The sequence below is a fragment of the Hemiscyllium ocellatum genome, chromosome 39 (assembly GCF_020745735.1).
Source record: "Hemiscyllium ocellatum isolate sHemOce1 chromosome 39, sHemOce1.pat.X.cur, whole genome shotgun sequence".
NCBI classification, from domain to species: domain Eukaryota; kingdom Metazoa; phylum Chordata; class Chondrichthyes; order Orectolobiformes; family Hemiscylliidae; genus Hemiscyllium; species Hemiscyllium ocellatum.
This window is the reverse complement of record NC_083439.1, coordinates 1759673-1779470: the sequence shown is the minus strand read 5'-3', so window position 1 is coordinate 1779470 and position 19798 is coordinate 1759673. Positions and strand designations below refer to the sequence as shown.

General features: G+C 44.4%; 1 protein-coding gene across 1 annotated transcript in view; it reads left to right on the top strand.

Moving 5' to 3' along the window:
• Positions 1 to 19683, top strand: part of ints14 (integrator complex subunit 14) — a 34511-nt gene extending 14828 nt beyond the window's left edge. The window contains exons 6-12 of the mRNA XM_060853208.1: positions 401 to 543; positions 10178 to 10270; positions 13398 to 13542; positions 14426 to 14559; positions 14668 to 14786; positions 15480 to 15545; positions 16812 to 19683. Of these exons, the coding sequence (XP_060709191.1) occupies positions 401 to 543; positions 10178 to 10270; positions 13398 to 13542; positions 14426 to 14559; positions 14668 to 14786; positions 15480 to 15545; positions 16812 to 17063 (952 nt within the window). The 3' untranslated portion in view covers positions 17064 to 19683. The remainder of the gene's footprint in view (positions 1 to 400; positions 544 to 10177; positions 10271 to 13397; positions 13543 to 14425; positions 14560 to 14667; positions 14787 to 15479; positions 15546 to 16811) is intronic.
• The last annotated feature ends 115 nt before the right edge of the window (positions 19684 to 19798 follow it).

The window sequence follows — 19798 nt, the reverse complement described above, 5'->3', positions numbered from 1 at the left end:
TCATGATCAATAATCTATAGGTTTCATGCGCAGAAGCCTAGCCACACAAATTTGTCTGATTCTTTACACAAGGAGTTCCTGCTGCTTAGCAGACAGGGAAATGAATCTAGGCATTCACACTCCAGACAGAGCGAGAGAGGTCAAATCAGAGAGGGAACCAATCCAATAGCTGCTTCACCTTCAGTGTTTACTAGCTACAGATTGGGGTTTTCTAAGACACAACCTTGGAGCCCAACTGTAAGGAACAACATTTTAATTATAAAGGTGGAAGTAGGAGAAATGTTAAATATCCAGACGGAGGTATCAAAGAGTATTAAATATCAAGACAGAGATTGGGAAGCAGAACGTCATCAGTGTTCATCTTGGATCACAATGTTGTGACTTTTTTTCTGTATTATAGCAAACTGATTGACCAGGCCTACTCTCCTTTCCATGCTGTGCTGAAATGTGGTCACCTGGTATCTGACATGCAAATGTTTCCGAGGCCAGAACCTGTCATCATTGATGAAGAACTGGAGCCTGTCCCAAAGACTATCAACACAGGTGAGTCTGCTCAGGTAGATCCACCTGTTCGATGGGCTGTCTCTTCCTCTTAGTTGGCTTTTTATTCTTTATATGAATGTTAGAATAGATTACTTACAGTGTGGAAACAGGCCCTTCGGCCCAACAAGTCCACACCGACCCGCCGAAGCGCAACCCACCCATACCCCTACATTTACCACTTACCTAACACTACGGGCAATTTAGCATGGCCAATTCACCTGACCCGCACATCTTTGTGACTGTGGGAGGAAACCGGAGCACCCGGAGGAAACCCACGCAGACACAGGGAGAATGTGCAAACTCCACACAGTCAGTCGCCTGAGTCGGGAATTGAACTCGGGTCTCTGGTGCTGTGAGGCAGCAGTGCTAACCACTATGCCACCGTTCCTGTTCATCAATATCAATGTTGGTGGGGGAGAACCAGAGACTGCTTTTTTAAATCACTAATGTTAACGCCAGGATTCTGATGTTCAAACGTGGAATAAGCAAAGCACAGCTTCCTTTATTCTGATTGACATGGTTAGCTTGCTGCCACTGAATGTGTTGCTATAAATTGTTCCAGTTATATATACTGGGAATTGGGTTGGCTGTAGAGCTGAGAGAAGCAGAGTGCCCGGCTGAGTGGGCCGGACAGGAACAGTAGTTTTTTGGTTGGGGAACAGGGATGGAAAGGTATGGTGGTGGGATACTGGATCAACTGGTGTCTCCTGGCTACCACAAAAATCTCTGTGAGATTTCACAAGAAAGCAGAGTGTTGGTTGGTGAGTATTGTGCAGGTATTTTGCCTCAGTCTTCACAGGCAAAGATATAATTAACGTCCCAGAAACAACCATATATCAGAAGCTCCTCACCAATTCCATGTACTTTGCTTCCTGGGTGCCATTTCTCCAATTAATCTCCCCCTGCACCTGATTCTGTGATTGAATTTTTCAGGCTGTTTTGGGGATATCAAGCTTAATGGGTGACTTTGTTATGCTCCCATGTACCTTGCATGCTAGTCTGGATACATCCCTGAGGTCCCCTAACCTCCAGGAACATGGACCAAGGGATATGGACCAAGTGTTGGAAAATGGGATTAGTATGGAGGCTGGGTTATCATCTGGCATGGGCATGATGGGCAGAGTGGTCTCCTTCTGAACTGTAAACCTTTCTAATTTTTGTAAACATTCTAAATGTCTGAAGAGGAGGAATATGCAGGGATGTGGGGAGAAGCTTTGGGACTGACAGCACATGAATTGTTCCTTAGAAGGCTAACATGAACGTGATGGCCACCATCTGGGCTGTAACAATTCTGCCATTCTGGGAGATGAAAGAGAGGGAGGAAACAGAAACAATTACAATCACCAGGAAAAGATGCTGAGAAAATTATTAAAACTAAAAACTGAGATCCCAGATACTGATGGACTTTACTCCAGGATCTTAAAAGTGGCTGCTGCGATAGGAGATGCATTGGTATGAATTTTTGATGAATTCAGGGGAAATGTTCTATCAGAATGGGAATGTAGTAAATAGATTCCTACAGTCGGTTCTGCTGTAATGCATGTTTCTTCAATGCGATTGAAGAATTTACACTGTCATTTGTAGAATGCAGACCTTCCTTACCCGTATTGGCTATAACGCGATTCGGGCCCCATTAGTTTTAATGGCACAGACATTGTGGCACAGACATTGTGCGATTCTCTTACGGCGTGAGATCACCCAGTAGTGGAACTATCGAGTTTTATCAGAACCGACTGTATTCAAGAAATGAATGAGTCAAGAAAGCAGGAAAATATAGACTAATCCACTTACCATTTCCCCCAATGAGAGATGTTGGAATCTATTATTAAGGAGGCTATGGTGGAGCAGGTAAAATACCTCAGTACCATCAGGCAGAGTCAACATGGCTCATCATGACTAATTTATTAAAGCTCTTTGAGGATGTAACAAGCAAAGATAAATGGGAATTTTCAGATGTAGTGTCCTTTGGTTTCCAGAAGGCAGTATCACAGGGTTCGTTTTCGGGACCTCGGCTTTTTAGAATTGGCACAGTGCCTTGGTTGAAGCTTTAAACGATAACATTAGCTGGAATATAATGTGGGAAAGTCCACTTTGGCAGGAAGAATAGAAAAGCAGGCTATTATTTAAATGGAGAGAAATTGCAGATTTGGGTGTCCTGCTATAAGAGTAACAGTGAATTAATTTGCAGCTACAGCAAGTGATTAGGAAGCAAAGGGAAAGTTGTTGATCATTGCAAGTTGTTTAGAATATAAAAGTGGAGAGGTTTTTGCTGCAGTTATACAAGGTATTGGAGAGACCAGAGGACAAGTAGTCTCATCTAACATTTCCTTGCTTAACATTATTTTGTTTGAATGGAATTTATTCTTTGGCCCCTTCTGCTTTCATTTTGCATTGCCATTTTTGTTTTGGTGTCATTTGTGTGTGTTGTTGGATTCCATCAGTCCCTTGCTCCCTTTTGTCCTGCCCAGGCTGGGCTCCTGTCTGTCTCCTGGCCTTGCTAGCTATCCCTGTTTCTCGTCCCCCAGGAATCTAGCTGTACCAAGGAACCTCTGCCATTAATTGAAGTTTTGCCAATCCAACACTACTGCACAATATTACATTTTTTTTCTGTATTTTTAAATTTTAAAACTTATTTTAAAAGCTATTTCATTTACCAATGTAGGAGTTTAACCATTTAGAGGAGATGCTGAATTTTAACTTAGACAGCACATGTATAATATTTTAATTTCTCTTCTCTGATAAGAGAGGTCCTTTGGAACCCAACTCCTTCTTAAACCTTGTTTCCTATGGGAAATAATGCTGCATTTAGTCTTTAAATTTAAAGTTGCAATTTTCAGGAATACAACCCCAGCTTTAAGGAGGACCCTGTACAGTTTTGCTCTTTTCATTTGTGAAAGAAAGTGTTGAAAGCTGTTCAGAGAGGATTCTCTTCACTGATTCTCGTAATTAAAGAGTCCTCTATCATATGATAAAGGCTGGACCCGGTGGGACTGTATCCATTGGTGTTTAGAATGTTGAGAACTGGGAAACACAGTTTAAAAATAATGGGTCTTCCATTTAATTTGAAGGTTAGAATGTTGTGTGTGTGAAATTCTCTTCCCCCAAAGAATGGCGAAGGTGGTGTCTTTGAATATTTTTAAGGGACGGTGGATAGATCCTTGACTAACAAGTGAGTCAGAGGTACCACAATCAAATCCAATATCAATGACTGAGCAGCTTGAGGGTCAATTGATCTACTTCCTATTCCTTAATGTGTTCACATTCAATCGACCAGCAGAGCATTGGAATGGCTGTTACTAAACATGTGACGTAGAGGATGTGAACTCAATTTCTACTGTGGCTGATGAAAATTTGAACTTAATTGTTTTTTAAATCTGCACAGTGTGAATAAATGTCCTTGAGGGAAGGCAGTCTGTTTTCACTTAGTCCAGAGTATACTTGACAACAATTTTCAAAAGATTATTATGTAAAAACTTGGCAAGAGGAAATTCACCGGGCTATGACAAAAGAGCAGGGAGTGTGACTTACTGAATAGCTCTGTCCCAAGCCGCATTATGGACTGAACGAGCTACTCTCTTGTATCATGGGGAACCTTCAACCCCAAGAAGCAGTTTAACTCTGCCCTGTGTTGCATCATTAGGTAGGCATTCTTCCAGTGTTCTTTCTAAGGAACACCTTGCCGGAATTCTTCCAGGAGAAGAAGAATGTCTTCCTGGATTTATTAGCAGTGGGAGAGGGTTTGCATGAAGTCACCCTCAGTCTGTGTCATTCCCTCATGCTGCATCACCCTTATTCTCAGCGTGGCCTAGGTCGTTTCTCCTGAACTGTCAGATTCACAACAGTTAAAAATCACACAACACCAGATTATAGTCCAACAGGTTTACATAGAACATAGAAAAATACAGCGCAGTACAGGCCCTTCGGCCCTATCTAACCTACACTAGCCCAATAACCTCCATATGCTTATCCAATGCCCGCTTGAATGCCCATAAAGAGGGAGAGTCCACCACTGCTACTGGCAGGGCATTCCATGAACTCACAACCCGCTGAGTAAAGAATCTACCCCTAACATCTGTCCTATACCTACCCCCCCCTTAATTTAAAGCTGTGTCCCCTAGTAACAGCTGACTCCATACGCGGAAAAAGGTTCTCACTGTCAACCCTATCTAAACCCCTAATCATCTTGTACACCTCTATCAAATCTCCCCTAAACCTTCTTTTCTCCAATGAGAACAGGCCCAAGTGCCTCAGCCTTTCCTCATACGATCTTCCTACCATGCCAGGCAACATCCTGGTAAACCTCCTCTGCACCCGTTCCAGTGCCTCCACATCCTTCCTATAGTATGGCGACCAAAACTGCACACGATACTCCAGATGCGGCCGCACCAGAGTCTTATACAACTGCAACATGACCTCAGGACTCTGGAACTCCATTTCTCTACCAATAAAGCCCAGTACGCCATATGCCTTCTTCACAGCACTATTTACCTGGGTGGCAACTTTCAAAGATCTGTGTACATGGACACCAAGATCCGTCTGCTCATCCACACTACCAAGTAGCCTACCATTAGCCCAGTAATCCATCTTCTTGTTACTCCTACCAAAGTGAATGACTTCACACTTAGCTACATTGAACTCCATTTGCCACCTTTCTGCCCAGCTCTGCAACTTATCTATATCCCGCTGTAACCTGCCACATCCTTCTTCTCTGTCCACCACTCTACCGACTTTCGTATCATCCGCAAACTTGCTCACCCAGCCTTCAAGCCCCTCCTCCAGGTCATTTATAAAAATGACAAACAGCAATGGTCCCAAAACAGATCCTTGTGGAACGCCGCTAGTAACTGCACTCTAAGATGAACCTTTACCATCAACTACTACCCTCTGTCTCCTTCCAGCCAGCCAATTCCTAATCCAAATCTCTAATGTACCCTCAATGCCATACCTCCGTAGTTTTTCATTAGCCTACCATGGGGAACCTTATCGAATGCCTTGCTAAAATCCATATACACCACATCTACTGCTTTACCCTCGTCCACTTCCTTGGTCACCTTCTCAAAGAATTCAATAAGGTTTGTGAGGCACGACCTGCCCTTCACAAAACCATGCTGACTATCCTTGATCACATTATTCCTATCCAGATGTTCATAAATCCTATCCCTTACAATTCTCTTTAAGACTTTGCCCACAACAGAAGTGAGACTCACCGGCCTATAGTTACTAGGGCTGTCCCTACTCCCCTTCCTGAACAAGGGGACCACATTCGCTATCCTCCAGTCTTCTGGCACTATTCCTGTAGACAACGATGACATAAAAATCAAGGCCAATGGCTCCGCTATCTCCTCCCTAACTTCCCAGAGGATCCTAGGATAAATGCCATCAGGCCCAGGGGACTTATCTATTTTCACCCTTTCCAGTATTCCCCGGACCTCTTCCCTACATACCTCAGAGCCATCCATTCTAATTAATTGTGACTCAATATTCACATCAGCAATAGTGTCCTGTTCCTGAGTGAATACTGACGAAAAGTATTGATTTAGTGTCTCTCCAATCTCCTCCGCCTCCACGCACAACTTCCCACTACTATCCTTGACTGGACCGATACCTACCCTAGTCATCCTTTTATTCCTGACATACCTATAGAAAGCCTTTGGGTTTTCCCTAATCCTACCAACCAAGGACTTTTCATGTCCTCTCCTTGCTGCTCTTAGCTCTCTCTTTAGATCCTTCCTGGCTACCTTATAACTCTCAATCGCCCCCAACTGAACCTTCACGCCTCATCTTTACATAGGCCGCCCTCTTCCCTTTCACAAGGGATTCTAATTCCTTATTAAACCACGGCTCCCTCACAAGACCCTTCCCTCCCTGCCTGACAGGTACATACTTATCAAGGACACCCAATAGCTGCTACTTGAACAAGCTCCACATATCATTTGTGTCCTTCCCTTGAAGCCTACTTTTCCAATCCACACATCCTAAGTCATGCCTCACCGCATCATAATTTCCGTGCCCCCAGCTATAACTCTTGCCGTGCAGTGCACACTTATCCCTCTCCATCACTAGAGTAAAAGTCACCGAGTTGTGGTCACTGACCCCGAAGTGCTCACCTACGTCCAAGTCTAACACCTGGCCTGGTTCATTACCTAGAACCAAATCCAGTATGGCCTCACCTCTTGTTGACCTGTCTACATATTGTGTGAGGAAACCCTCCTGCACACATTGGACAAACACCGACCCATCTAACGAACTCGAGCTATAGCTTTCCCAGTCAATATCTGGGAAGTTAAAGTCCCCCATAATAACCACCCTACCACTTTCACTCTTCTCCTGAATCATCCTTGCAATACTTTCCTCTACGTCTCTCGGACTATTAGGAGGCCTGTAGAAAACACCTAACAGGGTGACCTCACCTTTCCTATTTCTAACCTCAGCCCAAACTACCTCAGATGGCAAGTCTTCCTCCATCGTCCTTTCCACCGCTGTAATGCTATCCTTGACAAGCGATGCCACACCTCCCCCTCTTTTACCCCCATCTCTGACCCTGCTAAAACATTTAAACCCTGGAACCTGCAACAGCCATTCCTGTCCCTGTTCTACCCACGTCTCTGTAATGGCCCCAACATCGAAGTCCCAGGTACCAACCCACGCTGCAAGTTCACCTACCTTATTTCTTATACTTCTGGCATTGAAGTATACACACTTCAAGCCACCTTCCTGTTTATAGGCACCCTCCTTCGAGATCGATGCCTTGTTCCTAACCTCCCTACACTCAAGGTCCTGTACCCTAAAGCTACAGTCCAGGTTCCCATGCCCCTGCAGAGTTAGTTTAAACCCTCCCAAAGAGCACTAGCAAACCTCCCCCCAAGGATGCTGGTGCCCCTCAGGTTCAGGTGGAGACCATCCTGTTTATAGAGGTCCCACCTTCCCCAGAAAGAACCCCAGAAACCGGACTCCCTCCCTCCTGCACCATCCCTGTAGCCACGCATTTAACTGTTCTCTCTCCCTATTCCTCGACTCTCTATCACGTGGCACGGGTATCAAACCAGAGACAACAATACTGTTTGTTCTAGCTCTGAGCTTCCAACCTAGCTCCCTGAAAGCCTGCCTGACATCCTCACCCCTCTTCCTACCTATGTCGTTGGTGCCAACGCGGACCACAACCTGGGGCTGCTCCCCCTCCCCCTTAAGGACCTGGAAAACACGACCAGAGACATCACGTACCCTTGCACCTGGGAGGCAACATACCAAACGTGAGTCTCTGTCGCCCCCGCAAAACCGCCTATCTGTGCCCCTCACTATTGAGTCCCCAAGAACTATCGCTCTACCTTTCTCCACCCTTCCCTTCTGAGCAACGGGGACAGGCTTCGTGCCAGAGGCCTGATCTTCGTTGCTTACCCATGGTAAGTCGCCCCCCCACAAGTATCCAAAACGGTATACTTGTTATTGAAGGGAACGACCGCAGGGGGTCCCTGCACTGGCTGCTTCCTCCCAGTCCCCCTCACTGTCACCCATCTGTCTATAATTGGAAGCACACTAGCTTTCGGAGCATTGCTTCTTCGTCAGGTGATCGTGGAGGGCTCAATCGTAACACACAGAATTTATAGCAAAAATTTACAGTGTGATGTAACTGAAATTATGCATAGTATACTGTGATAGTTTCACTTCTTTCATTTGTAAATCACAAAACCTTTTTTTAAAAGTTACATTCTCGGGTTAGCTGTTAACAATGGGTGATAGCTAGACAATATGTTGAAGGTGTTAGCCCCCTGTGTTCTGTCTATGCCATGATGTTTAGATTGATCCTAATCTAAAAAGTGAGATAACGGAGTTTTACATGAATTCATGCAGTTTTTGAGCAAAGTACAATGTAACCCTGCAAGTACAAATTCACCCCACAAAATATGTGTACATGTGGGTCTTTGTCTGTGTGTGTGTGTGTCTGGTTTCGGGGTTGTGAGTGTGAGAAAGCGTATGTGTGTAGTGAGTGTAGAGTGTCTGAAATCTGTGAAGGTGTGTGTGTGTGTGTGTGAACGACGGTGTCAACTTGGGCTTGCCCTGAGCTTGCCATCCGGGCTCTCAAAACCAATCACAACATTGTCATCAAACCAGCAGATAAAGGAGGAGCCATTGTCATTCAGGATAGAACAGATTACTAAAAGGAAGTGTACCGACAACTGAACAACCAGGAGCACTACAGGCAACTACCAGCTGATCCGACCAAAGAACACACCCGTGAATTAAATGCACTAATCAGAACCCTGGATCCAGTCCTTCAGAGTTCCCCATGCGCCCTCATCCCACGTACTCCTTGTGTAGGCGACTTCTACTGCCTTCCAAAGGTACACAAAGCCAATACAACAGGACATTCCATCGTGTCAGGCAATGGGACCCTATGTGAGAATCTCTCTCGCTATGTGGAAGGCATCTTGAAACCTATTGTACAGGGGATCGCCAGCTTCTGTCGCGACACTACAGATTTCTTACAGAAACTCAGCACCCATGAACCAGTCGAACCGGGAACATTCCTGACTGTTTGAGGAAACATATCAAGCCCAGAGCAGCGGCCCTCCGGCGGGATCCAAGTTGACACCTTCTTTGATACACACACCGGATACACATATAGACAGACGCGCACACAGACACCCACACACACCCTTACAGACAGACACACACTCCCACACTCTCACATGCCCCCCCTTCACAGACTTAAGACACTCTACATTCACTACACACATGCACTTTCTCACACTCTCAACCCCAACCCAGACAGACCACACACACAGACAAAGACCCACATGCACACACATAGTTTGTGGAATGAATTTGTACTTTCAGGGTTACATTGTACTTTGCTCAAAAACTGCATGCATTCATGTAAAACTCCATTAACTCACTTTTTAGATTAGAATCAATCTAAACATTATGGCATAGACAGAGAACACAGGGGCTAACACCTTCAACATATTGTCTAGCTATCACCATTGTTAACAGCTAACCCGAGAATGCAACTTTTTAAAAAAAGGTTTTGTGATTTGCACATGAAAGAAATGAAACTATATGGTATTCAAACAGATGAAAGACGTAACAATCAATTTTTCAATGTATAATTTTAGTTACATCACACTGTAAATTTTTGCTATAAATTCTGTATGTTAGGATTGAGCCCTCCACTAACACTCAAAGTTAGTGTGCTTCCAATTAAACCTGATAGAGTATAACCTGGTGTTGTGTGATTTTTAACTTTGTACACCCCAGTCCAACACTGGCATCTCCAAATCACAGATTCACAACAGGTAAGCTGACTATGTCTCCACTATCTTAATGTCTGTTGTCAAACTGGGGAACCTCATAGCAAAGTGCGCAGTGGATGAGCATTCTTGAGATCTGCTTCCTGTTGTAATTAAGAGGTTGCTATACTCCAAGCAGGGTGTCTTGCTTCGGTGTGAAATTGCTGGGGCTGTGTACATTCCACTGGATACAGAGAGCTGCGTACCTTCTGAACAACCCAGCAATAGCTCCCGTTAACAATATGTGTATGAGCTCCGAGTCAGCGATCTTTAAGCTCCAGGTTTAGGATGAAGTGGAGAGCTGATTATGTTTGTATTTTTCACTGGATGTTTCTTTCCATTCTCAGAGCTGGATATAGTGGGATTTATAAAAATCGCTGATATTGCCAGTCCACCCGTCCTTTCTCGTCATTTGGTTTTACCTATAGCCCTGAATAAAGGTGGGTGCTTAGTCTTTTTTCCTTCTGTTACTTGGCATTTTGAAAGTGTTAGCTACACAGACCTGACCGGTCAGTGAACTTTGGGAAGAGTTGTCACTGTGAAGCACGGTTTCCATTACTCCAAACAGAATCCATTCGAATTGTCAGTTCGGCTTCGTGATGCAGCTCTTTCTGTCTTTGGGCAAACTGCAGCTCGCTCATATTCTGATTGGAAGCTTGGTGAAAGATTTGCCCACACCAGAAAGTGGAGGGAACCCAGTGGCCTATCTATTCAGAAGTTACTGTCCCCCTGTTATACCAGCTCCCTCTTTTTTGGAATGGTTCTGGGTTGCTTGCCTGCACTATGTTGTACAGGCTCCATCTCACTGCATTGATGTGAAACTAGGATTTGCCTTCTGAAACCTTCTTCACCATCCCTCCAGACCTCCCCCTCTCTGAGGATGAAAGATCAGTCCTCAGCAGAGGCCTCACCTTCATCCCCCTACGCCCTCGGATTAATGAGTTCAACACGCGGTGAGATATTGAACAATTCTTCCGCCGCCTTCGCCTCCGTGCCTACTTTCACAACCAAGACTCCCGCCCACCCTCTGACGACCCCTTCTCCCGCCTCCAACGCACCCCATCCACCTGGACATCCCGTGCTGGCCTCTTACCCGCCCTCGATCTATTTATAGCCAACTGCCGCCGCGACATTAACCGACTCAACCTGTCCACCCCTCTCACCCACTCCAACCTCTCACCCTCAGAACGTGCAGCCCTCCACTCCCTCCGCTCCAATCCCAACCTCACCATCAAACCCGCAGACAAGGGAGGCGCGGTGGTAGTTTGGCGCACTGACCTTTATACCGCTGAGGCCAAACGCCAGCTCGCGGACACCTCCTCTTATCGCCCCCTTGACCACGACCCCACCTCCCACCACCAAACCATCATCTCCCAGACCATCCATAACCTCATCACCTCAGGGGATCTCCCATCCACCGCCTCCAACCTCATAGTCCCACAACCCCACACCGCCCGTTTCTACCTCCTGCCCAAAATCCACAAACCTGAATGCCCCGGCCGACCCATTGTCTCAGCCTGCTCCTGCCCCACCGAACTCATCTCCCAATACCTCGACACGGTTCTGTCCCCTTTAGTCCAAGAACTCCCCACCTACGTTCGGGACACCACCCACGCCCTCCACCTCCTCCAGGATTTTCGCTTCCCCGGTCCCCAACGCCTTATTTTCATGATGGACATCCAGTCCCTGTACACCTCCATCCCCCATCACGAAGGACTCAAAGCCCTCCGCTTCTTCCTTTCCCGCCGCACCAACCAGTACCCTTCCCCTGACACTCTCCTTCGACTGACTGAACTGGTCCTCACCCTGAATAACTTCTCTTTTCAATCCTCCCACTTCCTCCAAACTAAAGGAGTTGCCATGGGCACCCGCATGGGCCCCAGCTATGCCTGTCTCTTCGTAGGATATGTGGAACAGTCCATCTTCCGCAACTACACTGGCACCACCCCCCACCTTTTCCTCCGCTACATCGATGACTGTATCGGCGCTGCCTCGTGCTCCCACGAGGAGGTTGAACAGTTCATCAACTTTACTAACACCTTCCATCCCGACCTGAAATTCACCTGGACTGTCTCAGACTCCTCCCTCCCCTTCCTAGACCTTTCCATTTCTATCTCAGGCGACCGACTCAACACAGACATCTACTATAAACCAACTGACTCCCACAGCTATCTGGACCACACCTCCTCCCACCCTGCCCCCTGTAAAAACTCCATCCCATATTCCCAATTCCTTCGTCTCCACCGCATCTGCTCCCAGGAGGACCAGTTCCAACACCGCACAGCCCAGATGGCCTCCTTCTTCAAGGACCGCAGATTCCCCCCAAACGTGATCAACGATGCCCTCCACCGCATCTCCTCCACTTCCTGCTCCTCCGCCCTTGAGCCCTGCTCCTCCAACCGCCACCAAGACAGAACCCCACTGGTTCTCACCTACCACCCCACCAACCTCCGTATACAACGTATCATCCGCCGCCATTTCCGCCACCTCCTAACGGACCCCATCACCAGGGATATATTTCCCTCGCCTCCCCTATCAGCGTTCCGCAAAGACCACTCCCTTCGTGACTCCCTCGTCAGGTCCACACCCCCCACCAACCCAACCACCACTCCCGGCACCTTCCCCTGCAACTGCAAGAAATGTAAAACTTGCGCCCACACCTCCTCCCTCACTTCCCTCCAAGGCCCCAAGGGATCCTTCCATATCCGCCACAAGTTCACCTGCACCTCCACACACATCATCTATTGCATCCGCTGCACCCGATGTGGCCTCCTCTACATTGGGGAGACGGGCCGCTTACTTGCGGAAAGCTTCAGAGAACACCTCAGGGCCGCCCGGACCAACCAACCCAACCGCCCCGTGGCTCAACACTTTAACTCTCCCTCCCACTCCACCGAGGACATGCAGGTCCTTGGACTCCTCCACCGGCAGAACATAACACAACATGACGGCTGGAGGAGGAGCGCCTCGTCTTCCGCCTGGGAACCCTCCAACCACAAGGGATGAACTCAGATTTCTCCAGTTTCCTCATTTCCCCTCCCCCCACCTTGTCTCAGTCGGTTCCCTCAACTCAGCACCGCCTTCCTAACCTGCAATCTTCTTCCTAACCTCTCTGCCCTACCCCACTCCGGCCTATCACCCTCACCTTGACCTCCTTTCACCTATCCCATCTCCATCACCCCTCCCCCAAGTCCCTCCTCCCTACCTTTTATCTTAGCCTGCTGGACACTCTTTCCTCATTCCTGATGAAGGGCTTATGCCCGAAACGTCGAATTTCCTCTTCCTTGGATGCTACCTAACCTGCTGTGCTTTAACCAGCAACACATTTTCAACTGTGATCTCCAGCATCTGCAGACCTCGTTTTTTTACCCTAGGATTTGCCTTCTACCAGTTTTGCAAAGATGGGAATTTTACAGGCAAATGTGTGGAAGTTGGTGCCTTGCAAGATTGAGGTGACTCTGTGATAGGGTAAAAGTGATGCACTCACATTGTGTTATTGTAAGTGCTGTTAGAGAGCAGAGGGTGAATGTGTCATCACTAAGTGTTTGTTTCCCTTTGCTTTGGTAGAAGGTGATGACCTGGGGAGCGGGTTACCTGAAGAAACTGAAGATGAAACCTCTGCTTCTCAAATAGCTGGAAAGATGCCATCGTTTTGTGTTTTGCTGCATGGCAGCCTCAAAGTCGAAGGGATGGTGGCTATAGTGCTGCTTGGGTGAGGAGCTGTCCACTAACACGCTCTGAAATTAGCAAAACAACACTAACTCTGAGAGGGCCATGCTGGCAAAAACATGAAAGATGTTAGTGACAAATTATTATTGACAACCATAATGTATTTTCCTGACTTTTAATACATTCCATGGCCTTGTTTAGGATTATGGTTCTGGTCTACGGTCTTGAACTCAGCTGCTTTATTGACGCAGTAAGGCTGTGTTAGACTTGCTGACCTCAGCAGTGCCTTAGACATTGTCTCAACAGAGAACAAATCTAATGATTGGGCGCTTCCCTCTCCCACTGCTATGGAAGGATGTCACAAAGATGTTTTCACCCCTTCCCTAGGGTGGGCGAGATGTAGGGGAGTGCAGAGTTTAGCTGTGCATCCCCTCCCCACATACACCATCCTATCAGTTGTTGATCGGTAAGCAGGGAGCTGGGCCTCCTCAGTTTCTTCACCCAGTCAGCCTTTCAGTCAGACACACCAGCCCTGGAGAAAGCGGAGAATTGTTTCAGGATCAGGTACCATGCACTCTGCAGGGTTTGAATGTCCAGGAAAAGCCTTGACATTGACTGAATACTTTGGCAAATATCCTTCAGCTCCACTCTGTCACAAACACAAACAAAACCGATTGCTTCTCAAAGTGCCCAAGTTCAAGGTTTATAATTATTCATATGATGGCTGAAAGATCAGTAGAATGACCCCCAAAAAAGCTCACTTGTTGTAATAATTCACATTGCTAGGCAATAAGTACAGCAAGCAATTGTGTCTGTATAAATAGAAGGCTTTCCACTGCGGACTCTCTCCCACATTCAGATGTTGGAGCCTGGAAAATGTGCTTCACTAATATGCTGATTTGATGATCTTTCGTTGATTTGATCAGACCAGACTGGTATGGAATGCTGTATTCTCAGGCTGATAGCAAAAAGAAGTCCAATCTGATGATGTCCCTTTTTGAGCCTGGTCCAGAGCCTCTTCCCTGGCTTGGAAAGATGTCGCAGTTGGGGCCCATTTTGGGTGAGTTTCAAATTGGATTTTCTGTGAATCTAGGTCATTTCATGCCATACTGCAAACCATCTTCTGTGTGTGTTTCTAATGGTAAACCACTGTCTTGTTTAATTTCAGATGCTGAGGAAAATCCCTATGGTGAAGATGACAGCAAAAGCCCCTTCCCCATACAGCCTAGGACAAAGCGCAGTTATGCTCAGAATGTCACTGTCTGGATTAAGCCCAGTGGACTGCAGGTATGGATAGTACTGGATCATTGCCATATTATCCTGACTCTCTGAATGACTTCTCTCACTGCACTGATTGATAATTGGACGCTTTGCAGCTTGAACAGTTTTACAGGCTCAAGGTGTAAACTGTCACCAACATGGACAATGCCAGAATATTTCTCCTTTGTTCTTAATGTTTGCTAGCACGGTGGATTATTTCATAATTTGTGCTTGTGGTCTGTTTTGGTTCTTGCTTTATGTATCTTGAGTCTGATAATATATTGGAATGTGCATTGATTATGTAGCAAATTTGTCAAGTACTAAACTAATTGCTGAAGTTGCCTTCTCCTAGCTTGGTCTCAGTTGTGGCTTGAACTTGTACTGTAGTTTGGCTAATGTATATAAATTTGGCTGTCCTTTGTAACATGCCAGAATCACATTAAATTGGGAGAAAGTGAGGACTGCAGATGCTGGAGATCAGAGCTGAAAAATGTGTTGCTGGAAAAATGCAGCAGGTCAGGCAGCACCAAAGGAGCAGGAGAATCGACATTTCGGGCATAAGCCCTTCCTGAAGAAGGGCTGATGCCCGAAATGTCGATTCACATTAAATTGTCAGCATTTAGCTGTTTAATTTGGATATCTTCATTTAAGTGAATGAATAAAGTACAGCCTTTCAGGAATCCCTTACTTGTCTCTTAACGTTTTCTCTTTTGCCTTTAGACTGATGTTCAGAAGATCTTAAGAAATGCTCGGAAACTTCCAGAAAAAACACAAACATTTTATAAGGTAAGTGGGTAGTAGGATTAGACTGGCTCATTTTCAGCTGGTGCAGACATGATCGGCCATGTAGTCTTTTTTCTCTCATGTAAACTTTATCAATGAAAGTAAGTGGGGTTGGTTCTCTGTCAATTTGAGTTGGCAAATGAATTTAAATTAAAGCTGAGAGTAAACAATCAAATCTAAAATTAAAGGGATTGTATTCGCTGTAACATTTCTATACATCTCTGCAACCAGGTGGGAAAGATTTGCTGGTTAATTCTCTCCCTGCTGGAATTTGCCACTTGGTGTGTAGTGTTGATAAAACATGATATTATTGCAATGTAAACAGCAGAGAGAAGGAAGCCTGCATCCTTCATGTTTCACATTTATTGAACGGAATAAACAATTGCACACAAGAAAGTTCAGATTTTACTCCCCTTGAAATGATTAAAATGGAACTTTAAGCAGTTTACAGACTCTATTTCCCTTTGACTCCCTGACCAGCTTGTGTTCCGATACAAAGCATTTGTAGCTCAAATTATAAAAACTATTAGAACAACTGGTGATCAGCTTTTCATACAGAATTTGCACCTTAAACTTTGACCTTCCCTGCCCCAACTTTAGCCAAGTACTGACAAAATTATTTTTTTTGTCTCCTCTTGCAACACCTCGAAATGTGAATAATTCCTGTACAAAATCAGAATATTTTGATCCCAAAAATTACTCCTAGTATCTTCTGTCATGCATTGATTGCAGGCTTTCTTACAAATGTGTGTGGCTGGTCACTGTCCTCAGGATTTGATCCCTTCACACCATGCCTCATGTGAACTTAGCGAATCTCCCCCTTGTAACCTCCACCCTTTACTACCTCCCACGCAGGTAGAAATTGCTTATGACAGAAAAATAAAACTCTCAGGGTCCTAGGTAGAATGGCTGTTTTAGAATCCATCTTTAGAATCAGGATTTGAATCCAGGCTAATCTCAATTGGAATTGCATTTCTTTAAATCATGAAATAAGATTAGGAGAATTTTATTTAAATTTCTATTAGATGATGGGAGTCACAACTGAAGGTGACTCAATATGCTTCAGTGAAACTGAAATCAAGTTGAAATTGTCTTCACTAGTGCAGGAAGTGTTTTGGTCATGTTAAGGTTAATAGGAGCAGCATTGCTTGTCCTCTGCATGGTAATTGCTGGCCCGGTCTGTTCCTTGCATTGGACCTTTACTTGATAAGCACTCTCTTCACAGTGTAAAAGCAAAACAGCCTTCAGTCTGTGCATTTCCTTTTACAGGAACTAAATCGGTTGAGAAAAGCAGCGCTCGCATTTGGATTTCTGGACCTACTGAAAGGTGTAGCTGATATGTTGGATCGTGAATGCACGCTCCTCCCAGACACTGCCCATCCTGATGCTGCATTTCAACTCTCCCATGCTGCTCAGCAGCTAAAGTTGGCCAGCAGTGGGAACTCTGAGTATGCAGCGTATGAACACAACATTGCCCCTCTGCAGACAGACTTTTCCAGTAGCAGTGCTGACAGAATATGATTAGAATAGAAACTGTATTTGGTTCACTTTTGAGGACCTTACTTTTTAAAAGCAGTGATTTGCTGGAAGTGCTGTGCACAAAGATACAGCAAGGGCCATGTGGCTGTTTCAAAAGAAAAAATTACTACACAACCTACCTGGGATCATATAGTGCCAAAAGAAAATCTTTTTTACAAAATCTATTTTTTAATAAGCTGACTTTTTGGGTTATTGTTAAAGTAGAAGAAAATCTCAATTGTTTCTTTTCACCACACAACCTAGGTAAAACAATTTGTGGTACTCTACAATTTGTGTACTTTCTCAACAAATTCTTCTAAATTTTCAGTATAGACCAACCAGAATGAAACAAATCACTTGTCTTGTGTCTGAGATTGTATGTTTAGCACATTGGTTATTTGGTACAATAACTCTTGGCTTAGAATAGAAGAGTGTCACAAACAAGAGCTATGCCTCAAATCTGAATGATTCATGAATCATCTGATTGTTGTACTGCCTCATTTGTGACAGCTGTGTCACAATTTAATTCAACTATTTTCAGTGATGTAGGGGTCTTTCAAATGTGTTTCTGAATGAAAAGAGAGCCTCATATTGTCTTAGTATTTACAATAATGCATCCCAGTTTAATCATACTTAAAATTCTGAAATTGAGTTAGTTCGGTGAACATTTCTGTGGAAGAGACTACAGTAGTCCCCACATACCCACCATGAATACGTTCGAAGTCCCACTGCAGAAGCCCGGATCCACAGATAGGTGCTAACCCATTCATTTAAATGGGAAATTGACCTTCCCGGCAGCTCCCTGGCTCTGTAAGCTTCCCTGTAATATGGTTGGGATGCAGTAAATCGAAACAGAGGCAAATGATTCCGTAGGTATGGGGATTACCCTGTATATGATGCAAATCTGTGGAATCCTTTAATAGTTCGGCTGTCTTTAACGTAGGCAGCATGTCCTAAGCTACAAAGATAAATGTGAATCAGAAGCGTGCAGGTTTGAGTCCAGCCCATTGGTATTGCAGAGATGTTTGGTTTTTTTTTTGCGCTACAGTAACTGAAATTATTTTAAATGAACTACTGTTGGACAGCTTGATGACACCTGCATCTTCGTTGGATTTGACCTCACTGCTTCAAAACCAATATCTTGTTTTCCTAAACTGAAGCAGAGTTAAACGTTTACAAGTTCTCGCTCCCTGAAAACCATCGACTTGGATAGTCATAGCAGTAAACCAAAAAGTTTGTGGTGTCCTTCAACTGGAACTGTGAACTTGAATTACTTTTTTTCTGTATCATTTTAGAAGTGCCCTTTAAAATGAGTATGATGCAGTTGCTACTGATAACATAAAGTATGTTTCAATAGCTCGCTGAAAAGAAAATTATTCCAATTTCCCTTTCCTAATCTGAGAGAGTGCTCGACGTTTAACTTGCGCATCAGCAAAACCAAACTTTCAATTTTAAATTCCTTTGTGGGCAACAGCCTAGTAACTATGATTTCTTCCTCCATATAACTACTATAGTGAATTGTCAACCATTGATTAAAGACAGTAAATTTCCTTCTCTGAAGGACTAGTGTTCAGGTGGGTTTTTCTGACAATATCAAGTATTCCAAGGTCACAGCAGCAACTATTTACTCCAGGTTTTATTTTAACTAAATTCAGATTCCCTACTGTTGTAGTGGAATCTGAATTCATGTTCTTGGATCAGTACTTCATTACCTAGGAGTTCTGTAGATAGAACTGAAGGTTAAAATACTAAATCATGACTGATTTCACTTGATCTCAGTAAAAGCTCCACAGTTAAAATCTGACACCCTTATGATCAAACTTTGTCATCTATGCTAATATATCCTTCAGTTCCTCATCAATTTCTGTCTGATAACGCTCCTGATATTTTCTTACTTTAAAAGGTGCTTGAGTTATTGATCTAAATCTACTGTTCATTTTACCACATCACAAAGTGGTTGTACAGGTTAACAAAACCAGAAACTAAGCACAGTGGTTAGCACTACTGCCTCACAGCACTAGAGATCCTCTTTGGAGGATCAGAGCAGACTCTGTGGGCCGAATGGTCTCTTTGTACACTGTAGGGATTTATGATTTCTCAAGGGGAAAGAACTGAATAGTAAAATAGTGACCAAGCTTTAGTTGTGGTCTTTGTAACTGCAAAAATGATTTTGTTATAAATGATCCAAGACTAAAAAGGCAAGGGCTATTTTCTGCACAAAAATTGAAGGATGAATGGTGATCTGATAGAGCTTTATGAGATAATGAAATAAGGTAGACAATGTTCCATAACTAGGGATTATAATTGTAAGGTAGTCACTAATAAATCCAATAGGAAATTCAGGAGAAACAGATTTTCCATCAAAAGTAGTTGAGATAAATAGCATGAATACATTTAAAAAGGAAGTTTGATAAACATGAAAAAAAAAGCTCTGTGGATCAGGTAAAATCAACGGTTGGAATGAGGCATTTTTATAGCAAATACTGGTATAGACCTAACTGGTGTTTCTGTGTTGCAAATGCTTTGTGATATTTGAAGTCTATTCTAACCTTGAATGATAAATACCTTCTGATCTTTTCTTAAATTCACTCATTGTTTCCTTATGTAATGGTAAGTAAAAGAAAAACACAATACTATCTATTTAAAATACTAGCTGAATGGAATTCAATGGAGTTACTCAATCCGAGTTTAAGAAAACTGTAGAAATACTTCATTCAGTTTCTGGCACTCCTTAATGT